At 38.8% G+C, this 26,906-nt stretch overlaps 1 protein-coding gene across 2 annotated transcripts in view; it reads right to left on the reverse strand.

The window, feature by feature from the left end:
* Nucleotides 1-7,860: 7,860 nt before the first annotated feature.
* eif2b3 (eukaryotic translation initiation factor 2B, subunit 3 gamma) overlaps nt 7,861-26,906 on the reverse strand; it is a 113,730-nt gene continuing 94,684 nt past the window's right edge. For both annotated transcript variants that reach the window (XM_041208858.1, XM_041208857.1), the window contains 2 exons: nt 17,857-17,960; nt 7,861-9,359 (listed from right to left, as the gene is read on the reverse strand). In XM_041208858.1, the coding sequence (XP_041064792.1) occupies nt 9,307-9,359; nt 17,857-17,960 (157 nt within the window). In that variant the 3' untranslated portion in view covers nt 7,861-9,306. The remainder of the gene's footprint in view (nt 9,360-17,856; nt 17,961-26,906) is intronic.

The following is a 26,906-nucleotide window of genomic DNA, read 5'->3' on the forward strand; positions in this document are numbered from 1 at the left end:
TTTATATCCTGTGAAGAGAAATGTTCAAAGAAAATTTAAATAAGTCTTTTTTAATGTCTTGATTTTTTTTCAGGATTGCACATAGGAGTGTCCTGGAGATTGATCTTCAATCCCTGGAAACTCCAGTTCAATCCTGGAGGGTTGGCAATCCTAGGTCTTTGTAGATCAAGTGATTATTTACATATATATTTAATATAGTCTCAATCTTTGTATTGACAGGCTGAATCTCTTCTCTTGAGAAAAGGTGCCTCGGGGTGACATTTAAATTATGAAAGGTGAGTGATAGAGTGGATACAGAGCGATTTCCTCTTCTGGGGAAGAACATAACCAGAGCCCATCGATATAAGATAGTCACCAAGAAAACCGATGGGGAACTCAGAAGAAACTTCTTCACCAAGAGCGGTGAGAATGTGGAATTCACTACCACAGGGAATGGTTCAAGTGAATAGTGTAGATGCATTTAAGGGGAAACTAGACAAGCATGTGAGGGAGAAGGGAATAGATGATTACGATGGTAGATTTAAATGAGAAAAGGTGAATGGAGGTTCACTCAAATGGAGCATAAACACCAGCATGGACTGCTGAACCAAATAGCCTGTTTCTGTGCTGTATATCCTCTGCAATGTAATTACTTGATATAGTATACATACATGATTATTAATCATCCGCCCCATTTTGGAGGCATTCTTTTCATCAATTTCAGGAAAAATTCAGGAATATACATTGCAATCTTGTAACCACTCTTAGGTATTCATCATTTCCTTTCAAATTAATTTTTAAATAGCAGGAATAACTAAAGTTAATCTGTAATGTTCTGCAATTGTAATGAATTTTTGGAGACACTCCCTAGGAGTAGACTGTAGCCTCTTCAAAAGTATGAGAGTTAGTGTCAATGTTTCTTTAAGTGCCATGAATTTGCAGAGAAAGTTTATTTATGAAACAGAACATTGGAGACAAATTGGTAGAGAGCAGCATGAACGTGCAGGAGTCAGTGGTTAGGCTTGACTGCTCTATGTGGGTGGGCTGCTGGTTCATCCACACTGATTTCCCTGTGCATAGTGAATGACCCTGACTTATAATCTCTATGTCCTTAATGCTCTCTTATTTACATGTGTAGTTTGCCCCCCACCCCCCACTCCCTCATTTGCTTTTCATTTGTATGGCTTTTGGCTTCACTGACCATCAGGACAAGACAGAAACATACTTTGTTCATTCTCTTCTGTTTCTCTGGGAGAATTCCAATAGTGGTGACCCATCAAAACAAATGTTAACAAAGAAGAAAAATTAAAAGGGAAATGTAATCAGTTAAATTACCCTCTATCCTAATGGTTATTAAATAGAATGATTCTGAAGCTCAATGTTTCTTAGTTACCATTTCTTATATGTCTTAACCTTTAATCTGCCAGTTAAAGGCAGATTGAGAGGAGACATTTATGTGGAATTCTCCACTGCTAGGATACTAATTGGGCCTGGATTTCCCTCTGCGATGGGACTTGCATTGGGGTGGATCTTCTGCCTGCCAATGTGAATCATGCTCAGACCCCTACATATTTTCCAGGACCAGTATTAATCTGATATTCAGGATGACCTCCCAGTATCATTGGTTTCCTTATTGGAAGGGGCAGGGCTGCTGTTGCTGCTTTTAAATGGATTGTAAATTTGCAAGCAATTGTTATGGTGTTGCAAAAAAGTATTGCCTTATGATTGATAGCATGGCACAGCCTTAAATGTTTTCTGTCTATGCTCTGGCAGTTTTATTTGTTCAAATAAGGGAAAGGAGGAAACTGATATTTGAGACAGGGGTAAGCAAAACTAAAAGTGGAAAAGAACAGGCACACAGAGATGGCCTTAACCTTCAAGAAGTGTAATTAGTCTTCAGCAGTAGCGCAAAACAGGCAATAATGAATCGACAACCAGTTTTACCCTGATCTGCCTGATCATCTTTTCCAAAGAAGGCACTATATATTTGTGCCCAATGGCTACTCAGCTGTACATCAGAGCTCTGAGCACAGGCAAGCAGGCAGAGACCAGTCCCTTCTGAGTGGCTAAATAGGAACATTAATTGTAAAACGTAATGGAAAATGGATGAGCAACCCCCTCAGTTAGAATGCGATGTCATCCTGTCTGCAAAATGGACAGGGGCCAACCAAAAAATTGGGTGGTATAACAGAAAAGTGTAGTTTCATGCGTTATTCTAACATGCAGTGAGCAATACTGTTAATCCTCAAGTGGAAGATGGAATTCCTGTAATAGCCTGGCCTCCATGATTGTGAACCTCTCACTTGGTCAGCAGATGGGGAAGACTTCATCCTAAGTGTTGGAGACTTCTACGGTGTGTTAATATTGTTTCCAAAAATACACTTTCAACCGATCTGTAATTAAAAAATACAAAGTTAAGTGACATCCATTAAAACTTCCTATATCATCTCTATACTGCTCAATACATAGAAAACTGTCCCAGCGCAGGGCAGTCGATTGAACAGGAAAGTGAATTTCAGAAAGGAATAAAAACAGGTGGATCTTAAGGAAATTTTTGAAGGCAGGGAAGGAGGTGGCGAGGGTGAGATATTGAGAGAGATGCCTTAGGGTTGAAAGGTGGAAATGAGGGGCTGTTTGAATATTCGGGTGTTAGATCTTATGGAAGTATTCCACCTCCAGTGGAAAAATGCCTTGCAAGTTACCTAGAACTCCGGAATATTGTTAATAAACTTTAACAAGGTTTCCCATATTAACTTTCCATCCATCAATTTCCTGCATCTCAACTTCATGTTTGTTGCATGTCTAGTACAATAGCATTGGTGAGCTGAGCTGGAATAACTGGAAATATATGTAGGATTGCTGACTCTATCTGAAGCGAGCCTTTTTCATTCTACTCATTAAAACTGAAGAAACAAATATAGTAATTATACAATAGTTCTAAACAACTTAAAAACACAGATATTCAGTGGAACCTAAGAACAATAGTTTGATTGAACAATCGCTTGGCAATTGCTGCAATCGCCTGAGCTTTTGGGAAGGTCAACCATTCCCTACAAACAGGCAAGAGAATCATCTTTTTGTTAACCTCTCCAATTGTAAGTTTTACTGCATTAGTAAAAGCTCAAGGGCACCTGACAGTCTTCTTCAATTGTGGAAACATGACAGGAACATAAATAAAACAAACTCCATAAAATAAAACTCTAAGCTAGGAATCAACAGCTCATCATTACTGTTCCAGGCTGCCCACATTTAAAACACTTCTCCCTTCCTCCACACACACACACACACACACTGTTTTACCACTTTTCATGAAAACATGCTCAACAGAGCTGAGAAATCTTGCAAATAGGCCTCATGTGACCTACTCAGAAAGGAGTGATGTGGCATGTCTCCATGGATAAGGTAATCAATAGTATGCTTTACTGGTACTTGGTGAAAAGTCACCTGAAATGTAGGATTAGGAACCAAGTTCAACAAACAAAATCCAATCAGCCAAATCCATGTTAATCATAATAAAGTTGTACATTATAAAGTTATTCATTGAACTTCCAACTGCTACTTGTCTCTCCACTGGTGATTGAATTCAGAAACACTAATTGGAGAACCAGATGATCCCCGGCTACTTTAACTGCTTCCTACGGGGTACAAAGTCACAGCACAAGAATGCCCATAACTTTGGACCAAGCCAGCAAAATAGTTTTTCTCTTGACAAAGACAATCAACACATTGCACCATTAATTGCATTTAACATAGGCTTCCTTGTTTGGGTTCTTGCTTGCATATCTGATATTTTCCCATTAATTGCACATGTTACTTATTGGTCTAGTTAACTAAAGGATCCAAATCCTTCTGAATCTGGTTGCATTATTCCTTGTAACTTATTCCACTATCTGTTTTGGTATCATCTGTAGTTGTGGGAATTTTGCTTATGATTGATTCTTTTGTCACTTATACATATTAAAAATAATAAGGGTCCCAGGGCCAACCTTGGGCACAAGAATAGGGAGATTTCTGTCATTTATTTTACCTAAAATCATATACATAGGATAAATCCTTATTAACCTGCAATCTCTAGGGAAATCCCTTTGTTTTTTTGGCTGCAATGACAAATACACATAACTGGCCCGAGCTAATCAGTGTAATTGTGTCTTTGTTGAGAAATTGACTCAGGAAACTGCATCTGGCATCTTATCTACATAAGTGATAAAAAAGTTAACATTTTTGGCTTGATCATGAAGCAGAAATTTTTTGATCATCAAAGGGAGGGAACAAAAGCAAATAACTGCAAATATTGAAGAACTGCAGAAAGAATTAATGAAAATTTTGGAGACATTCAGCAGGTGAGCTGGCAATTGCGGAGAGAATAAAGAATTTAAAATATTTCAGGTGTAGACCCTTGAGAACTTTCTCATGAAGAGGCTATATTACAAATTATATTGTGTTGATTTTTTCCACAGTTTTCTGCCCTGCTGAGTAGCCCCAATGTTTTTAGTTTAATTAAAGAAATTTGTTTTCAGCATGACTGAGTATCCAGTAAACTGAAGAAAAGTACTGAAAGGCAGGTGTATGAAGATGAATCGACCAAAGACTCAATATATGTATTGTCAATTTGAGCCTAGGGAAGATGATCAGAGTGCAGGTGTAAAGATTATGGATGAAGGCTTGGAGAAAGTGAGTAGTTTCAAGTACTTGAGGTCAGTGGTGGCAGAAGATGCAAGTATAGAAATAGAAATTGAGCAACAGATTAGTTTGGAGTAATTGGAAGAAGTGCAGTGGTGTTGTGTGATAGAAAAATATCACTGAAACTGAAAGGAAGAGTCTACAAAGACAGTTGAAACCAGCCTTGTTATATAGTGCAGAAACTTGGGCAACATTAAGAGAGGAACAATGACTGGATACTAGTGAGATTCAGATGCTGATCTGGCTGTGTGGAGTGATGGGAAAGGACAATACAGGTTGCATATCCTTTATCTCGAATTCTTGGGGCTGATTGTGTTTTGGTTTTCAGATATTTTCGGTTTTCTGATCTATCATATATACGGTAGGCCAAGGCCTACTTACCATCGCCTAAGTCTAGGCTAGCTATAGTCTACAAATAATAGGTTGTTTCTCCATTTGCCAACTCTCATACACACTGCTTCTTACCTGTTAACACTTACTACACCTGTAATATATTACATTGCTTTATTAAAGTACAAATCAACTGCACAGCTGTTCAAAAAAAGTGTAAAGAAAATTCAGATTTTTAAAAAAATCTTATTTCACATTTTTACTAAAATTAAAAATAATGCCAAAGTGGCTGGTGACTTCAGCACCAGTGCAAGACCTATCTCACCCAGCTTTTTAATCACCTCCTCCCTCTCAATCTGCTTATTTTTGGAAGGGAGGGATGGCAGAGGGCCATTACAGGAACCAGTAAACTAGGAGGTCATGAAGATTGTGGGAGCATCAAAGAAGGTATCCAAGAGATTGAAATGGTATGGTCATCTGCTGTGGAGAGAGGGGAAATGTAATGAGGCAATTGATGGAGATGGGACTGCCAGAAAGGCGGCGAAGAGGAAGGCCCAAGACCAGATGGAAGGATGTGGTAGCGAGAGACTTAAACACAGCAGGGTTGGAACAGAAATGGGTAACTGACAGGAGGAGATGGAGATGTGATTAACCAGAAATGTGGCAACCGCAAGTTAAATGGAAGATGTGGGAGAAGAAACTTTTTTTTCAACAACCATATAAAATCAAGGTTGGTCGCTGATTTCCAGTTCCCTGCTTTTCTGTCTCTACGCATTGCTTTTGTGAAATCTTGCTATGACCAAATTGGCTGCTGAATTTCCTACAACAATGGCAACTTAATGACCTTTAAAGTACTTTGGGATATTCTGTGGTTGTGAAAGGACTATATAAATGCAAGTTCTCTGTAGGACAGGACAGTGAGTAGTCAAGAAAGATGCATTGTGATATTTCCCACCATTATTAATGGCTCTCTTCAGTTCCTTGATTTGGTAGCCATATCTAAGAGTGGGGAAAACAACTGAAGTCAACTGAAACGTTTAAAGAACAGGAATCCTCAAAATAGCCTGCTACTCATTATCAACGATGTCAGTGTCCTACAAAGCCTGTATTTGCCTAGTGATGGAAAACTGTACTCGTGCTTAATAAATAACATTACTTATCAGGACTTGACATTATTGAGGGTTACTGAACTCATTTTATTCCGTCAGAGTCAACTTTCTGGTGCTTTATCCAGGCTGTTAATCCTGCGCAAGATGATAGCAGCACCATGGATTTTGCAAATGCTTAAGTATACCTCCTTGTTAATGCTGGGAATGCAAGAGATGTTCTAGCTGCACCTCAGCTTCCGATATCAATGAAAAAAAAAAACAATGCAAAGAGCAAACTTTCCAATGCTACCTCAGACTCTGCTTTTACATACATTAGTTAAATTGAATACTTAACAGTTACAAAACCAGGGTTGGAACATAATTTAGGTTATATTATCCATAGTATAAGCACCCTGTAAGCATTCAAGCCTATGTTCAGCAAGACTATTATTCATTTCATAACACAATTGTCCTTGTGCTAATTGTTTCCAGCTATTGTTATGCTGCTCAACATGCACAAAAAGGCCACGTCAGTGTAAAAATGAAACTATCATACTGATATGTGTTTGGTGCTCTTCAGAATTTGAGATAGAGCAGAAAAGGCAAATCTTTCTAATTCTCTACTTAACCAATCCCTCAATGGGCGAGCAGGATGCTGTCAATGAGCATAGAAACACAAAATAAGTATTAATTCACCAACAAGGGAATCCTTCACCTTAAGTAAAAAATTTACACTTTCATATATAAGAATGCCAAATTTCAAAGAGAGTGACAACTTATACTGCTTGAGAAAAGGGTGCTGATTTGTTTGCAAGTCAACTCTGATTGGAGGAGGTATTGCCATGGAGAACTATTGCTCCCCCACATTTTTGTTTAATTCAAAAAAGGTGCAATGCCTAGTCCCTTTTACCTGCAGAAGGAAAGTCCCTGCATATGAATATATGCAGCTTCTATAAAGCATGGGAGACAATAGTTCTCTGGTGTATTCTCCATGGCAACATCTAGACCAATCAGGGTAGACTTGCCAACCAATTAGCCTTTTCTCAGACAGTACAAACTGTTGCTTCCTTTGAAATCTGGCATTCTTACGTCTGTCCTGATGAGTGCAAGATGAAAAGCTTCAACAGCGTGTCTCTTTTTCAGCAATACTTCCATTCATGTATGTAACAAGCACTTGTTTTAATTATCACATTAAAACCTTTTCTCCAAACATAATCTTCAAGAATCTTTATCCAGAGTCTGTTCTGTTGTGAAAGGCCAGTGTGCAACAGTTGCATTTTGTCATCAAAAGATGCCATAATTGTAACATCTAAAAGCACTTGGGCAATTCCAAAGCAAGTACAAACATTTTCTCATTTTAGGAATAATGCATGATTCAAGACTCAACTAGGAGAATGGGTGGGCCATTTGGGCAGTTCTTTTGAAGCTTTATAAACTACTAATATTTTTATCCAAATGGTTTATAAATAGCTATTCATTATTTTATCAATACAACAGCCAAACCCCTTGATTAGGTAACTACTAGTTATCCTTTAGCGAAAGATCAAAACCATGACATTCTTTCACCTTAGAGGGATAAAATTCTAATCATACTTTGCACAATTCTAAGATACAAGTTTTCATTGAATTATATTGGTTTCAGTTGGTCGTTTCAGTGACCCACTGAATTTTTGGCAATAATTCTTTTCTGGACCAACATCATGCTGATATAAAAATGTTTTGCAATGTGTCTTTGGGATATCCTGTAAATTGTATATATTACAAATCAAAGCAAACACCAAGCTGTAAACAGGTCTTTCTTTTATTGAGATAAATACAGGCAAGCTGTAGGAACCTTATAAATCTGTAATGTCAGGATTCGGGATGAGCAATAGGTTAAGATTTCATAGGCTTCTTTAGGGGAAGCTATTTTTAGTATTTTCTTGAAGTAGCCCATTCAAATGAAGAAAAATTATACCTGAATTTGTCTGTGAGATTAAGTAAATTGTAACATGGATAAATATTTGGTAACACGCTAAATGGCAGATACAGAAATTTTACTGAATCATTACTCATTTTCATACATGACATGTTAACAGGAGTAAAAATTGGAAGAAGACTGACAGGTTTAACAATTAAGTATCTTTACCATATTGTTCAAGTTCAATTAGCAGCACTGTCCTAATATTTAAACTTGATTGCCATGCAATAGGCAAGGTTCTACAAACTCTTGGGTAGGTTTGGTAATGGGTAAGCTTTACAATGATAAGAGTCATAACTCTGGTGTTGGGAAAGAGACCCATTCCACACGCCCCCCACCCTGCTTAGCATAATCCAGGTAGGTGAATATGGTGCAGCACTATTTGTGGAGAAATCTGGAGTTCAGATGATTCTACCTGGGGTCATGTTGCTTCACCCACTAGCCTCACTGGTTTTGCTTCCCATTGATTCTTGCAAACTTAAATGTAATATAATTTTTTTGGTTTACTTTCCCCTAATACTTGGCACCATTAACTAGGGAGGAAGTTAGATTTCTGAACCCCCTCACAACTTGACCAATGCTAAAAGACCATCAGATAATTTACCTGTTAATTTTCTTTCTTTCTGTACATACTTTACTTTTGTTAAGTGCCTTCTCCGGCAACAGATACAAACCCATCTCCTATCTCTCTAGAGCGAAGCACATTAATGTTAATGTGCTGACTTAATTCCTGCTGATACTCCTGCAAGACTAATAGATTCATATAATGATTCTGTACTCATGAGAAAGAAATTATGAATCAGAGAACACAACTTCAAAGCATGAGAATCTCGTTGACATGTCAACCACCTTCTCAAAGTTATTAGTGCATAAAATATTTTAATACTCTGATCATTTAGGGTTGTTTCAAAAGTAGAATTTTCATACTTTTTTTAAAAAAAGGAAAATATCTGCCATCCTCACTGATCTTAAATAGGTGCTATGTGAACTGGGGTCAGTAAGCCATTTATTAATAAGTCATTTTTGGCATTTCTCTAAGAAAACGACATCATCTTTTAGATGCCTGACAAATGGCTTTCCAAAAGACTCCGACATTAATCAACATCTTAGACAATAGAAATTTGCTTGTAAAGGGGCACAATCAATTCAAACCTAATGCCCATTCCTATTCAGCATTTAATATGCCTTGCGATGATCCAAGGAAGCTGTTCCATGCCTGATGATGTCCAGGTGAAGAACAACTACAATGATTCCAGGACATCAGGAAAATTATATCTCCATCAAGCTATCATTGCCTACTATCACTTCATTCACGTGTTTTGCTGCAAGAACAAAGAGAAGAAATATTGAGAATGAGAGGAAAATTTAAACTAGCAAGAATTTTATGTAATGATATTAACAGTAAGTGGTAACCCTTGTACTTGTCTGAAATTTCACCTCTGCTGTTACTGGTTGAAGACACGATATAATGTAACACATTTTTTAATGTAACGGTTTTCCAAATCAATATCATACCAAGGATAGTCTAGGTTTTCATTTTCAATTGAAATCAAATCACACCAGAGAGCTGAAAGCTGAATATGCAAGGACTGTTAAACAAACACTGATAATTAATGAGTGATTAATGAAGCACATTACAGACTAAAAGGTTGGAAGGCCACCTTTGATGTGGGAGTTTTAATCCCTTTTGGACACCTTCCTTTTCTAGGTAAAATATTTAGTCAGAGGCTTCCTTTGAGAATAATTTATTTTAACTCCACTTTAAAAATACTTTCAGCCATTTAGGTTCTGATTCCCTATACCAAGCACTATTCCCTAACCAAGATTAGTGACAGTCATTGAGGTATGTGTGTACAGTATTTATTCCTGCATCATGGGACTAAAATTACACTGGTAAAGGACCTGATGCTGAATTGCTTTGTTAAAAAGTATAAAGAAAGAGCATTTTTAGCCTTCTGTTGATAAGTCCAAGGAAATAATATTCCCCTGAGCTAGAGAGTTTTGTAGGCTTTCAGCTCAATTGCAGTGATACCAAAACAAACAGTAAATTTCAGTAATTAAGCTATTTAAATGTCACAAATAGCTTTATTACTGCCATAGTCAAACTCAACTGTAAACAGTTAAATGTGGCATTGACTTTTCTCCCCGTCGGACGGGCTGGGCGAGTTCAGGAGGGCAGCCAATTGGCTGCGCACCGCCATTTTACGTGAGCGGCCGATTAAGGTCCGCCCAGCGTGACGCGCAGCTGCAAGTGCTCAGTGCTCCCAGTGCGGGCGGGAGGAGGAGGGAGGGTTGGGGCCTGCGCGCAGAAATCCCCCTGAGGCACAGAGCTGCCTCAGAGAGATTTATTTCATTATGAAAACTTGAAAAAAATAGAAAAAATTATTCAGACATGCTCTCATGTGACAGTGTTACATGAGCTAGGACATGTCAATGAATTTTAATTAAAAATTTTACTTAATTTATAAACCTTTCATGAAACTTCATCCCGCCCGTGGATGAGGTTTCATGAAAAATGCGAAGGCCGCCTGGGCTCTTCGCCTACCTGCCAACCTTAAGGCTGGTGGGCAGCCTAGACAATCAGTTTAATTAGTTGATAAATGGCTTTAATAGGTTTTTGACAACTCGGCGCGCGCGCGCAGCTGATTCTGGTGCGTGCCCACTGAACTGAAGATCGGAATGACGCGCGGTGATGTCAGGACGCACGTCCGACGTCACTGTGCATCATTTTACACGTCGGCATGCGGGGCCCACCCCCGCACGTCGACCAGAAGATTCTGCCCGTGATTTCACTGGAAAAGAAAAAAAAGAAAAGTAATTTCTTTGCTCTTTTATTACTTGCCCTATTCTCAGTAGAAAATGGTAGAATTCATATGAAGTTGTAAACATGAGGTCAAACAGCATTTGGAAAAAAGAGGCAAAATGTTAATTTTTCCCCTTTCTGATGCAGGTTGACTTGCTGTGACTTTCTATTTTTATTTAAAAATGGGTTTTAATTGGTTATCAAGGAGCTGTGAATGATGTTTCATCTTAGCCCACTGAAAACCAAAGTGAGATGATTAATATGTTGCATATCAATTTGTAATGTTTTCACATGTCAAAACAATAAGGGTCTGCCAATGAACTGATGCACTCATCTGTAGCTCACAGAACAGTGCGCCTAAATAAATGGTTAAAATTAGCAGAAATAGATGTGTGAAAATTACATTCAGTGCTGCACCATCAGGAGTTCTGCCATTTTGATAACACGCTAATTAGGTGGATCCAAAAGATCCCATACCACTATTTTGAATCTCCTGGCCAATATTTATCTCTCAACCAACAACTTTTTCAAAGAAAGAAACTATCTGACCATTATCTTAGTTGCTGCTCGTCACACCTTTGTGTGTGCAAATTGGCTGCCATGTTTCGACCAACATCGATCCATCCATTACAACAGTGACTATATCGCTAAAGTACTTCATTGGCTGTAAAGTGTTTTGGGTCACCCATGATTGTAAAAGGTACCATATAAATATAATTTTTTTCTTATTTAAATAATTCATAGCATATACAATTTGACTTTTTGAAGGTGACACCTTTAAAAAGGATCTAAATCCGTACTGTTGGTTGACCTTAGCAACTACCATTGTATGCTGCAGTGAATGGAAACAATTTTGTTCATGGGCAATGATATTAGCCATTTTACATCAATTGAAAGTTTTTTTAAGCTCTTCATTTTTATTTTTTCCAAATTATTTAAAAAATTAAATAAATATACAAAGCAACAAATAACGCTTGACCAGCTATGTAGGCTGTCATTGTTCCTAACCTTCAACTTTGCTTGGAATTACACTAGAAATCAATCTTTCAGTAATCATTTAATATATAACAAAAGGAAATTATATTGCTCATTTCTCCTTCAAGGGTGAATGAATGACCGTCAAAAAGCATTAATTAAAAATGCATGGAATTTATTTGGCTGGTGAGCTCAATTATCAGTCTTTCAAACTTAACCTGCCATGCCAAGCTGTTATCCTCAATCAACTTCTCCTAAAGTAAAGGTGTACCTTGATTGATAATGACTGGGTTAATGACTTACAAAATTTTTCTTTTAAGGTGTAAATGGAGCTGCTGTGAGTTAATCATTGAGAGAGAGGGGGAAGATAGATTGTAGGAGAAACCTATGAATAATTCAAACCTAGTTGAGCTGGTGAATAACATTAATTAACAGTTGCTATAGGTTTAAAGGTGGGGGAGTTGTCGATGTTATCACAACGCGTCTAAGTCTTACCTTTATAATAAGTATAATTTTCATGTAATGACATAGAGATCTTCAGTATAAAGTCAAGGTACTTTACTGAATTTATCCTATGGGACTGAATAATTTTGTTGGCCTGCAGAGACATATATTTTCTGAATGTATGGATGTTCAAACAATAAACTTGGTCTCTGCAAGCCGATGAAAAACAGCATTTATATATATATCCTTTAAGAAAACTTAATTATGCAAAACTGCTTCTCCACTATCCTATGAAGTATTGTAAATCATTAATAAAAAATGCACTGTTTTACAAGAAAATCCCCTTGTAAAAGTCACTAAGTCAGCCTGAAATCCTGTTGTTCGACCCTGTAAAGGATAAAGGCCTTGTAGCTTTTGCCAGAATGGACACTGTTCCTGACAGATGTTAAGCTCATCTCGCGATGGATCGCGCTGGCTCAGGACAATGACCCTTTTGTATGAGATTCAAATGTCAAGACAACAGAAAGCTTAGTGTAAAGCCAACTTCCCTTTACTTGGGGTGGGGAGGAAGAGAAATCTGTTTGCAAGCTCAAGGATAAATTGTCGCTGCCTATGATAGCTTTTAGTGTAAAAGGTTAGTTCCTAGGCCAAGACCACCAAGGAACTCATTCCCCCAGGAATAATTGTTGCAGGTTGGCTTATGAGATTATACTGATTTTTGTGTATACAGCAAAAATAATAACAAAACATTGTCAGAAATAAAAATGATAATTTATCCAAATTTTTCAAGAGAAAAGGAATGACCAATAATTACATTCAATATTAGCAAAAGAATTTAAATGATAAAATATTCTATTATGACTGTATCGTACTGTTATATATTTTCAATTTTGAAAAGGATAACTTTTTATTACTCTGCTCACCTATCCTCATTTGTATTCTTCCACCATAATATACCCAATTTTGTACTAAGAAAAGGAAGGCAACCCATTTCTATGTTTCTGTTCACTGTTGTAGTGTAACCATCTACTTGAGGTGGTGACATGGTTAGACATGTATTCCAAGTTCCCCTCTCTCACCTCCCTCTTGGGGAAATCAGATTTTAAAGCAGTACTTTTAATCATTTTATAATTTGTTAGAGGTGTTATAAACTTGCTGTGAAATTAGTTCGTGTGGTGTTGCTTCTAGTAGCACTACAGAGACTTACATCAATTCCCCAGCAGAAGGTAGCACTGCAGGCTGCTACCCATGTGGAGTTCTTTATTGATATAATTGCATTTATGTGGATAATCCCGTTAAATTTCTGGTCAATGGTAATCCCCAGCATGTTGATGGTGGGGGATTCAGCAATGTCAATGCTGTTGAATGTCAAGGGGAAGCGGTTAGATTCTCTCTTATAGGAGATGGTCATTGTTACTTGACGCTTACCAGTCCAAGCCTGAATTTTGTCTATGTCTTGTATGATTCCTTATTCTGAGCGGCTTCAACCTGCACATGAATTTGCCCTGAACCACACCTGATTTCCCTGCCCCCCCCCCCCCCCCCCTTTTCATCAATCTCAAATTTTCACCTAGATTCATGACAACCTTCTTTAGCTTGCTGTCATGAAGCTTCACAAACTCCAAGGCTATTGTTTGGGTCATCTCTAATCACTCTTTTGCAAATGGACATACAGATTAAGAACAAGAGTAGGCCTTTTGGCCCCTTGAGTCTGCTCTGCCATTCCATAAGATCATGGCTGATCTGAGTGTGGTCTCAACTCCACATTCCCATCTACCCCTGATAACCTTTGACTCCCTTGTTAGTTAAGAATCTGCCTTAAAAATATTTAATGACCCTGCCTCTTCCACTCTCTGGGGAAGAGAGCTCCAAAGACTCATGACCCTCTAGAGAAAAAATTTCTCCACATCTCTATTTCAAATGGGAGACCCCTTATTGTTAAACTGTGTCCCCTAGTTCTAGTCTACTCCTCAAGGGCAAACATCTTTTCAGCGTTCATCCTGTCAAGCCCCTTCAGGATCGTGTAAAGAACATAGATTCTTATTTCTGTTGGACTGTTGATTAAAATTACAATGGCTGCAGTTTGAAAAACATGTCTACTGGAACAGTATGAGGGATATATACAATGTTGCTGTCCTGGAACAGAGTATGCCATGAAATACAGGATGGTGCCGAGGAGGAGTCTGGTCTAAAGGGGAACTGCCTGGCAACAACATTTTAATTGGCTCCTGACCAGGTGACCAGGGTTTATGTGAGAACAGTGTAGCAGAATAGCTCCTAGCCTGAAGGGAAAAAGACCTCTCCTGTGTGTGTCAAATTTCAGTAATTCTACAATAATAGCTAACTGGCTTTCTTCCTCATATCTCTATAACCTGCTCTCTTTCTCTGAAAACCCCTGTCAAGAGGCAAATATGAAAATCACTGTTAGAGACATTGAAAGGCAAGTGCTCAACCAGTGAACTAAAGACTAAAAGTGCTGGAAGACCACCTTGTGTCATCAACAAAGAACTGAAAGGAATTTGGAAAGCATCAATCTAAATGAACCCATCAAATCCTATACTCTTGAACCGTTTTATCCTAAAAATCCATGTTTTTGTGTGTCTTATGAATATTATATGTGTATGTATAGGGATTTAAGGAGGGGTAGAGTTTAGGTTATAGAGTTAGAAATTAGCAGTTCATACTTCTTTCTTTTGCTCCTGGTTGAAGACAATTTGTTCAATAAACAGTTATTTACTCTTGGGGGAGAATTTTCTCCCCATTGGGTGGGGGGGGGTTGTACGGGGGCAGGCTGATGCGCAGCCGATTGGCGCCCCCAATTGGCTGGGAGCCGCCATTTTGTGTGGGCAGGCCAATTAAGGCCCGCCCAGCATGACACGTGTCCAGAAGCACTGAGCGCTCCCTGTGCAGACGGGGGGAGTAGGTTGAGTCGGGGAGTGTGCTCTTTCGCGCATGAGCATGAAAGAGCGCAGAAATCTCCCTGAGGTACAGAGGTGCCTCGGAGATTAGTTTCATGTATAAAACATCGAATAAAGGGGGAACAAAGCTTTAAGGACATGTCCCCTCATGTGAAACTGTCACATGAGCTGGGACATGTCCATTAACGTTAATAAAAATTTTTTCCAACACTTTAAAAACGTTCATGAAACCTCATCCCGCTCGTGGATGAGGTTCCATTAAAAATGTGAAGGCTGCCAATTTTAAGGTTGGACAGGCAGCTCAGGTCAATGATTTAATTGATTGTTAAATGGCCTTAATAGGCTTTTGACAGTTTGGCGGGTGCGGAGCCGACTCGTCTGTGTGCCCACCAAACTGAAAATCTGAATGACGCGTGGTGACGTCGGGATGCATGCCATTTTATGCCTCAGCGAGTGGGAGCAGGGCCATTAAATTTACTAACCTGGTGTTTGTATTCTGTTAACCTAAATTAAACAATTAGGTGGGTTGATCAAACTTATCACATTTGTCGTGGCTTGGGGAGCAGTGATGCCTAATGGCCTGATATTGCAGTGCACTATCCCCATTGAGTCGTAACAATCTTATATGTTTCAATAAGGTCATTTTTCATTCTTCTAAACTCCAATGAATACAGGCCTAACCTGTTCAACCATTCCTCATAAGATAACTCCCCCATCCCAGGTATCAGTCGAGTAAACCTTCCCTGAACTGCTTCCAACACATTTACATCCTTTCTTAAATAAGGGGATGGTTATAAGATTAGAATATATTCAAGAGGTCTGAATGATGTGTCTCTCCCTCTCTGTCATTACTGGACTACAGACTAATGAGCATGCTGAAGTTACTGCCAGATTCTTCTAGTCATTTCAGGCAAGTGTATTTTTCCACAGCCTACTATAGCTTCTCTCATCTTTCATTCCCCCCCAAAAAAAAGCAGTGTGCTATTTTGTACTAAAATAATCTGCAGTCTCAACAGTTCCAGTAATCCTAGGCCACATAAATATCTAGAGAACAAATATGGTTAACCTACAGTAGCTAAATATTAGATTGGTCCCAGTGTTTTATATTAGCTCTGGGACAAGAAAAATTATACAGAGCTTTTCCCTTCTTGCAGATTATACTTCGGATTATTCAACTTGTTCAAAAAGGTAGGTGGAAGTCCAACACCACCTTCTCGAAGACAATCAGGGATGGGCAATAAATGCTAGCCATCCCTCCAATACCTACATCTCATGAAAGAATGAACAAAATCAGGCGAACTGGTCTGAACAGCTATTTTCAATTAGTCTTCCTGGGCCTTTTAGTCAGCACCAGCACTATCGCTAAGGCTCTTGGATCAACTTCTGATTGTTCTCTCTAAAAGTGTAATAAATCTTACACAAATAATCGTCTGAACACACGCATCATGCTTATCAAAAGATTTAACCTGCTGAAAACAGTAGGGATACAATCAAAGACTTTCTATAAAAAGGATACTAGTCAAGGCAAGACAATTGAGAGCGAGAAGCACGCAAGAGAGAAATTTTATTGCTCTTTGGGCTGCCTGAAGAATGTGGTAATGGCAACTCTGCCAGCTGTCAAATGTATTTACTGTAAACCAAATGTTTAATTGAAAAAGTTAAATGCCCTGAAAATGTTTTATACTGCAATGTTTAAACTAATAAAGGATGTTTAAAACAATAAAGCTTTGAATATTGTCTTTAAGTTGTAATTATTTGTATAATAAAATGCAACACATTTTCAATTAAACTAAAGTGTTTATGTGTTGGTAATGTTATTGGCAACATAGTAGACTATGTGGTAAATATGCAGTAGAATAATACAACGTTTTAATTGCACTATTAAACATGCAACAAAGAGATACATATTCGACAGCTGGCAGGATGTCAAGCCCCATTCTTTGGCAACTAGATGGGAAAGAAAGCAATATCAAAACATTTAGTGCACTATTTAATTTAAATTGAAAAATCAAATGACTGAGTGCCTAATCTCAGTGAGGGCCTTGAGCAGAGTGCCGAATGGAGGCGAGGCACTTTGCTATAGAACGAGAAAAGGAAGAACAAGCCAAGGTTCACTCAAACAGTTGCATTGTCAGAGACTTGGTATCAAGTTCTCTTAGCTATATTGTATGGTTCTCGGGAGGGAGTGCGCTTAAAAATAAAAGAATGCACAGAAGAATATTTTTTTTTAAGTCTTAAAGGCACACAGTCTACACAATGTTTTAATTTCTAGAGTAACACTTCACAAGTTTAATTATTAATTTATTATTTAATTATTTAAGCTACTTTCAACTTATGCAGAGTGTTAATTTAATGCAACAGTTTTAAGCAAGAGTCAACAGTTGCCTTCAACTGAATAGAAATTCAATGCCACAAAGAGAGCTGAGAGAAATGTCCTTGGGAGTAGAATTTAAAATTTTAAGGAAAGCAGCTCATAAGCTCGACAATATGTTCCGAATCTCAGCTGTGTCACCATAACTGGAATTATGGCCACTCCAGACCTAGAAACAGATCACCAGGCTATAGTTTTGATTATGGAAAGGCCAGATGAGAGAGAAGAAAAGTAACTAAAAATATTTTTAAAAATTAGGTAATTTTACACATTTACAATTAACAATGAATATTAATAAAATTGCTTACATTTAGCATCAACAGACTGCGTACTTCCCACCAGACAATCCTTGAGGTCAGCCCCTTTCTCAATGACTGCTCCATTGCAAATAATGCTACCCTGTATGCAGCATCTAGAAATAAAAAAAGTGTTTAAAAATCATTTTATTTTGATGGTCTACAGGTTTGCAATCACAATCCATATCAGTCATACATTCTTGAAAGAAGTGTTGAACAGAAGCCAGTAAAGGTTATGGGTCCTGACAACATCCCAGCAGTAATACGGAATATTTGTGCTCCAGAACTAGCTACACCCCTAGCCAAGCTGTTTCACTACAGCTTCAACACTGGCATATAGCCAACAATGCAGAAAATTGCTCATGAATGCCCAATCCACAAAAAAAGCGAGACAATTCCAATCCAACCAATTACTGTCCCATCATCATCTATAAAGTGATGGAAGGTGTCACTGACGGCGCTATCAAGTGGCACTTACACAGAAATAACTCGCTTACCGATGCTTAGTTTGAGTTCTGCCATGGCCACTCGGCTCCAGACCTCATTACAACCCTGGTCCAAACATGGACAGAAGAGCTCAATTCAAGAGGTGCGGTGAGAGTTGACATCAAAGCAGCATTTGACAATGTCAAGGAGCCATCGTAAAATCAAAGTCAAAAGGAATCAGGGGGAAAACTCTCCACTGGTTGGAGTCATACCTAGCACAAAGAAAGATGATTGTGGTTGTTAGAGGCCAAACATCTCAGTCCCAAGACATCGCTGCAGGAATTCCTCAGGGTAGTGCCCAACCATCTCTGCTGCATCATCAATGCTCTCTCCATCACAAGGTTAGAAGTGAGGATGTTTACTGATGATGGCACAGTGTTCAGTTCCACTTGCGACTTTCAGATACTGAAGCAGTTTGTGCCTGCATACAGTTAGACCTGAACAACATTCAGGCTTGGGCTGGTTAAATAGCAGGTGACAGTCGCTCCACACAAGTGCAGGCAATGACCATCTCCAGTAAGGGAGAATCTAAACATCTCCTCATGACACTCTGTGGCATTACCATTGCTGAAGTCCTGACTATCAACATCCTGGGGGGGGTTACCATTGACCAGAAGCTGAATTGGACCAGCCATATAAATACTGTGGCTACAAGGGATCAGAGGCTGGGAATTCGGAGGTGAGTAACTCATCTCGACTCTCCAAAGTCTGTCCACCATCTACAAGGCACAAGTCAGAAGTGTGATAGAATACTCTTCACTTGCTTGGATGAGTGCAACTCCAACAGCATTCAAGAAGCTTGACACCATCCAGGACAAAACAGCTGGCTTGATTGGCACTCAATCCGCAAACATTCACTCCCTCCGTCACTGATGCACAGTGGCAGCAGTATGCTCCATCTACAAGAAGCACTGCAGCAACTCACCAAGACTCCTGCGGCAGCAACTTCAAACTCACTATCACCTCAAAGGACAAGGGCAGAAGACACATGGGAAAACCACCACCTGTAAGTTCCTTTCCAAACTACACACCACCCTGTCTTTTGTTGCCTTCACTGTCACTGGGCCAAAAACCTGGAGCTATCTTCCTAATAGCACTGTGGATGTACCTACACTAAATGGAGTAGAAGGTTCACCACCACCTTCTCAAGGTCAATTAGGGATGGGCAACAAATGCTGGTCTTGCCAGCAATGCTCACACCCACAGAAAGAATTTTTTTTTAAATAGAGGGAAATAGATGCTTAAAATTAGCAGGCAAAACGTCTTATCCAATACTGCACACCTCCTGGTGCCTCAATTTGGATTTCGTCCTCAAGTAATGTCCATCCTAAAAGGTTAACCAGTTTTTTCCTTTCAGATGCTAGCATGTTATGTATATATTGCATTTTAAGTGACCTCAGCTTTCACGCTTTCTAATCCTTTGTCAGAATTCAACAATTATGCCTCAAAGGTTAACATTTTTCATTTCTTTACAGATGCTGCCTGATCTGCTGAATATTTCTAGCATTTTCTGTTTTTGTTCATTTTGTCCATTCCAAATTATTCAACAAAAACAGCTGCTCTATAAAACAGTTCCATGCATCATCAGCTCACTCAACTAATTACCTTTACTGAATAATCCATAAACTTTCAGCTATGTGTCATACTCTTGAGCAAAATACAGATGAAGCATATATACAATTTAATAAAGGCCTTAAAAAGCTTATATTAAAAAGTAATTGCTTCCATCCCTAGTCTTTACTATAACATATGGTAGATACATCTTTAATACATTTAAAGGGAGTGTCACCATCACTCATTTTACTCGAATCCATTTTTAAAAATCCTATGCTCTTATGCAGTAACCCTGATTGCAACAAACCTGAATGGTGTGCAAAAGACAAGGCTGAGATTTTTGCAACCATCAACTGCTAAAAGTGCCAAGTAGATGACCCTTCTTAGCCTCCTGTTGAACTTCCACCATCACAGCCATTTTAATTCACTTCTGGTGACATCAAGAAACACAGAGTGCATTGAAGGGAATGATCTCTTAGTTGATCATGGGATTCCGTAGTTGGCATCTATGAACTTTGTACACATGAACACTTGCAATTTAAAATTACCCACAATTTAGCATGGAATTGCAAACTCAAGCAACAACTTCCATTCATATAGTATCTCTAAAGAATAAAGCATCATAGGAACCTCAGATAGAAATTTGACACCAAGTCAAAGATGGAGATATATAGGGTGAGTTACAAAGTTGGTCAAATGGAATTTAACAAGCATCTTAAAGGAGGAGAGAGAGGAGATTTAGTGAGAGAAATCCAAAGCTTGGGCTCTACACATTTTAAGGCAGAGTTGGCAACATTGGGGGCAAAGAAATTGGGCAATGCACAAGAGGTCAGAGTTGAAGGAATGCAGAGTTCTAAGAGAATAGTAGGGCTGGAGGAGATTAAAGATAAGGAGAAGTGAAAAGTGTAGAAGTGCATGCTCAGAGCAGCGCCAGACATACGTGAAAATCAGGTGCCAACCTGGTGAAGCACAATGCAAGAATACATGCATTCTAAGCAGCTAAAGCAGCACATTAGAGAGATAAATGATGCCATACTCAATGGTTCAGGTCAAAACTCTGCACATGTAGTCATAAATTGTGGTGGACAATTAACCTACAGATGAGGAAGTTCCATGAATATCCCAATTCTCAATGGTGTGCAAAAGACAAGGCTGAGATTTTTGCAACCATCGGCTGCCAGAGTTGCCAAGCAGATGACCCTTCTTAGCCTCCTCTTGAAGTTCCACCATCACAGCCATTTTAATTCACTTCTGGTGACACCAAGAAACGTGGATTGCATTGAACACTGCAACAACTACATACAACAACAACATTCAGCTGTAGCACTAAAACCTGTGCTCCAAAATTAGGCATCCTGTCCACTAAAGGCAGGGCAAATCCAACCTAACTAATTACCACCTAATGAGCCTAGTACCAATTATTAGCAAAGTGATGGAAGGAGTTGTCAAGAATGGTATCAAGCATCACTTACCCAGCAATAACTCTCTAATCAATGTTCAGTTTGGGTCCACCAAGCACCACACCTCATTACAATCTTGGGGCAACCAAGGACACACAAGCTAAATTCCAAAGTGACTACCCTTGACTTCAAGTGTGACATTAAGCATCCTGAGTAAAACTGCAGTTAGTTTTGATGCCAGCAGTAATCTAGTTAACAGGTTGGCACTGTTGACAAAATAACTCTAATTGGAAAATTCAGGGTAATAACTTGTGGATCTTAGTATTTTTATTTCTTTGAGCTTTCTTGCCTAATTAATGCATTATATTTGTTATTGCATACTTATAAAAGTATTTTCGACAATATCTAATTTTTCTTTGGGTAATTTCAAAATTAGAATTGGGTCGCCCAGGAATGTGTCAATGTTTGCTGGGAGGGGCCTGTTGTAGAGGAAGGTTTGATGCCACCACTTATCTTGACCAGCAAATAAATCAATAAAAAATTTTGGTTCCCTTTCAAACATTTTATGTAGACTTCAAGTACATTTGTAAAAATTATTGCTAAGTTAACGTAAGCCAAGTTAAAACTAGTGCTAGTTTTCAGTAAACAATTCATAAAATTATAAGCAAAATTACCCACGTGTGCAGATGTTACCATTATTTATTCTGTCTTGGTCCCAGGCAGCCTGATTCCTTGCTGCACCAACAACAGCTGATGAATAGTTTACTTTGGCACTTCTGCTAAGTGGAAAACTCAGCCTTTTAGGTGCCAGTTTCTCAGATGGGATCACAGAGATTGATGTCTGAACTGTGGACCACCAAATATGCCAAATACCAAACGCCCCCACCCCCCACCTAATTACCAGTGGTATATGCTCTCCTGCTTCCCATATAAACAAACGATTTTGGTAAAGCTCAGAGCCACAGTACATGAGCATGTCTCTGCCTCGACTTCCTCACACTTGGGTAGCTGCATTATCTACTTATCATTTGACAAGTTCTGGATTGAAGAGTGAAAAACACAATACCAATTTTTCAGAGCTTTCCAAAGGAAAAACCAAACTCAAAGCTTTTTTAAAGCTCTATAATATATGTGACTATTTTTATTTGTGAGCTTTATTTAAAGTCTGGTGACAGAATTGTGTATAAAACAGGTGATATATATGTCAACTTAAGTAAATTAACTGCAAAATGTCAAACCATTCTAGAAATGAACTTAATATTAAACTTCAAGATGCAGCTTCCTTGAAGGCCTAGTGTAAAGTAGCATGCATGTCATAAAGACCAGAAAGTCCTAGGTTCAATTCCAGATCAACACTGACTTATCTGATTCCAGCTGCTGCATCCCTGAGCTAGGGAGGAAAAATGACTCAAGATTCCCACTCCTGATCACTATGAACCTTGGTGGAAGGATTGTGTGAGACATTAGATTCAGAAGCAAACACTCTTCATGATTGAGCTGACACTCATTATTTCACCTCATACATAATAAGCTATTTGGGTGAGGCCTTCGAGGCTGCTGCCAACCAATGAAACTATATTCCTGCAAGAAACAGTAGCTTCACTGGAGAGGGAGGAGAAATTTAGAAAAACAAAAAGCTTCCCCATAAAATTTACAAAAATAATCTGTGAATTACTGCCTAATACTGCAATATTATAAACTGTTAATCCTTTTAGCACACCATCAGCATGGAAAGTATTGAGGCCCATCATTAACAAAAAATGGATTCAAGACCAAAGTTCATAATTTATTTAAAAAAGATATCATAGAATAGTCTCATGGCAGTAATGCCACCATATGTTCTGCCTTTTGATTCCTTCCTATTCTTCCATTCAGTATTTATGATGTTACAGGAGTAGCCCATGAGTATGTAATTTTATTGCACTGACACCTATATATCAGTGACACTGAATACATACAATATCATTTTCAGGCTATTGGTAGTTACTTACTTTCTCTTTTGTTAGTGTTTAACCCCATAAAGGCTCAAGGTATGCCCCAAATCATATCAGTGACATTTCTATTTCCAGTAACAGTGTGGCTTCTCGAAGGCTAAATTTTATGTCCACTAAATTTTGCACCAAGGTTGTTTTGTGTAAGGGCAGATGACCGATTCCTTCCCCAAATGGCATTTATGGGATTCAAAAATGACAAAGACAGTCCACTCAACAAAGGATTAAGTTCTCAGACACGAAGCTGAAATTTAATGCTTCCCCACTGACTGGTTTGAAGGCCAGTTTGGGCAGGGGGGTGCATTTTAAATCCAGTGGGCGGCCTGCTGCTGCCTATCTGTCCACCCCTGGCTCCACCGCAATTATATCAGTGATGGGGTTGACATCAGACAACCTGCCCACCAGTGGACCAATTGAGGCCCTTAAGTAGGAAATTTGTGCCCATTTAAGGGCCTCATCCTACTACCGCCAGCAGTGGGAGAAGCCCACACCAAGTGACCAGCATGGCAGGTTTCCTATGTGGGCTGGTGCTGGGCAAGGGAATGGTCCCTTCTTTATTGGCCCCCTGGGCCCATCGGAGGGTCACAAGGTCTAAACCTCCCCCAGGTTCCCCTCCCCGCATGGTCTCTCAAATCCCAGCCCCCAACCCCCACACACTTACAAAGTTTGGATCCATCACAACTCGCCCTCTTATCACCTGAATGGCCAGCACTCCTGTTGGTGCTACAGGTACCTTGAGAGCTGCCAACCCCTGACTGGTCAGCAGCTCTCTGATGTGAAATGTCTTGTCCCTGAGGGGTGGTAAACCTGTCTCCAGCCTATAACAGCCAATTGCTGTTAAGTGATCGCAGAGCAGTCATTCTTCCCCTGTGCAGCTCCACCCCTGACTTTCTATCTGGGAGGTGGATATCTCAGTGCCATGTTTAATTCAGCCTACAGTGGCAGACCTCAACTAAAATTAATTAATTTGTTGGAGGAGATCTGGTATTTCCTAGGCACTAGGATTAGACAATTAGAATAACTCAGATGTTACATCACACAGTTGTATTTACAATATCATCCATTAAGTCCCATTTGCCATTAATTTTGTTATGTAACTAATCACGATGGTGCAATCAGAAGTGTCTATCCCAACATTTTTTTTAGTCCTGCACATTCCTATGTTTCTTAATTGTTTACTGAAAGGAATGTGACACACAGTAACAGTTTTAAACAGACTTCACCATTCAATTTTCACAACTCTCTTCAAATAATGAGAAAAATATAATAAACCATGCACTCTATCACTTCTGTGAGCTGCCTTTTGGTATTAACTTTCTTTCTAGACAACATCTGCAAAAAACAGAACTTCTATTTCTTAACTTCCATTTCTAGTTCAAAGCTATACTTTTTAAAAAATCTGAGTGCTTACATGTCCTATTTTACTGGCAATCCTGATCCCTAATGCAATAGTCAATTTATAATCATTTGGTAGTACAGAACTTGAGCATTGCTGAAAGAAGACATGTTGTTGAAGCTTGCACTCATCAGGACAGATTTGCAAGAATAATAAATGTAAAGAAACCAAGAATTTATACTGCATTAGAAGAGAGTGCTGCTGGTTGGCAAGTGGACTCTGATTGGTGAAGGCATTGCCAAAGAGAATGCACCATTTGAGGTTGTTGTTCCCTTTACATTTGGTATTCTTGCAAATTGTCCTGATGAATGCAAGACAAAAAGCTTCAAAAACATGTCTTTTTTCAGCAAATAGCCAATTTCAGAATTTATGCAGTTAGAAATCAGTTTTGATCTATACATCACAATAACGACAGTACTTTGTTAGTTCTAGAGTGCGCTGAGACATCCTGAGGTTGAGAAAGGTACTATCGAAATGTAAGCTTTTCTTTCTTTGGTTACGAATATCTAGTTCATGGTTCATGTTAATACTTTAGAGGTAATGTTTAATTCTGGGAATATTGTTGTTATGAAAGTAAGGTAACTAAAATACTGGGCTTTAGAGATTGCCAGAATATTTAAAAGAAAATGGCAGTTTAGAAGATTACCCATGTTTGTTTAATAGAGTCAGAATAGAAGTGATGGAGCCAAGGAAAAAGTAGGTGGGCTTACTTAGCTGGAAAATGAAGATGCAATGTTTACACTGCTTGCAAAGAAGTGCACTCCAGAGAGATGATATGTTTTGGGAGTTAGAGCTAAATTAACTCAAAAGCATTCAGTGAATCCTGAAAGGCTACGTCGTCATGGAGATGGATGGAGCTTAAGAGGGTTCTCTGGTTTCAATTTATCTGCATGTTTGTTCGGAGAGCTCTGTTAATTGCAGCTTGGACCTTGTATGATTTGCAGTGCACAGAGAAGCCCTGGGAGTTATTACTCGGCTCCAGGCTGTTAGGGCTCAGGGGAAGTCCTGGGGAGCTGAGAAGGTCACTGGTTCCACAATCGAAACAATTAGGGCTCAGAGAAGCCCTGGGAGACATTTATAGCTCAGTGTAGCCGGGAGACTGGATTTTGGAGAAACCCTGGTGCAGTACCAGCTTTGAAGCTATCTAGCTTGTGAAAATGTTGCCAGCAATTAGAGGGAGTGTGGCTTTGTGAATCCTGTGGAATGCATTTTCAGGAGAAGTGACTGAACCATCGGGAGGTGAGCAGTTGTTGAGGCAGACCAAGTCAGAGTGGCTTTTGAGAGAATTCAGAGGTTAGATCTTTGAAAGTGAAGAGTTGAAATCCCTTGTGAGGGATAAGTTTTAAAGAGATATTGTGACTCACAGTGGTCTTTAACATCTGGATAGGTTGCTGAAAAATTCATGGGATCTGTCTTGATCACATCTGCCATTTAATGTGCAGTGTGGTGTGTTCAACCACAGTTTGCCTGTTAGTTCATATTTATTTCAGGTTGATTCTGAATGTTAGAGTATAAGATAGATATTGTAAATTGTTTAACTTTTCTCACTTTGTATAGTAAAGTTTATTTTTGTTTAAAACCGTGGCACCTTGTGGCTTTATTCTCCTAGTGGGCACCTGAGATTTCAAACCTTGCTTACTTTAAACAAAAGTTACTGCTGCCTAACTGGATTGTAACACTTTATAAACTACATAGCCAAGTGGCAAGAGCCACTATGATTTGCCTAATTCAAATTTTTATGTACTGATTATTTCTCCCAGATATCTTTCCTTTTAACAATAATTAGGCACTTAAGTTACAGGTTAATTTTTCTACTGCGTAGGGAACTATGTACTGGGTATCTGATGGTCAGTGGGACATAGACAGAAAAAAAGTTTCAGATGGTAAAATGTGGATAGAGAATGAGAGGGACTAACAAATGAATAATCATCAAGAGATGGCGCAGGGGAGGAGAGAAGAAAAAGAACAAAATAATGAGACAGGGTGAGGGAGAAAATGTTTTTTTAAAACAATAGTTTCTAACACCAATTCATGAATACTACCTTCCTCTACAATTACTTGATGCCTGTGTGTGTGTTTGGAGTCTCAAAGATAGAGATTCCATTGTTTTTAAAGTTAGCTTTTAAATTATTTTAGCATTTTCAAAAATGTTACAGTGGATCAGATAATCTCAACAGCGAAAGGAATACCCAATATCCAGGACGAATGACCTGACATAATAACTACTTTTTCTTA

Source organism: Carcharodon carcharias, chromosome 16 (assembly GCF_017639515.1).
Source record: "Carcharodon carcharias isolate sCarCar2 chromosome 16, sCarCar2.pri, whole genome shotgun sequence".
Lineage (NCBI taxonomy): Eukaryota > Metazoa > Chordata > Chondrichthyes > Lamniformes > Lamnidae > Carcharodon > Carcharodon carcharias.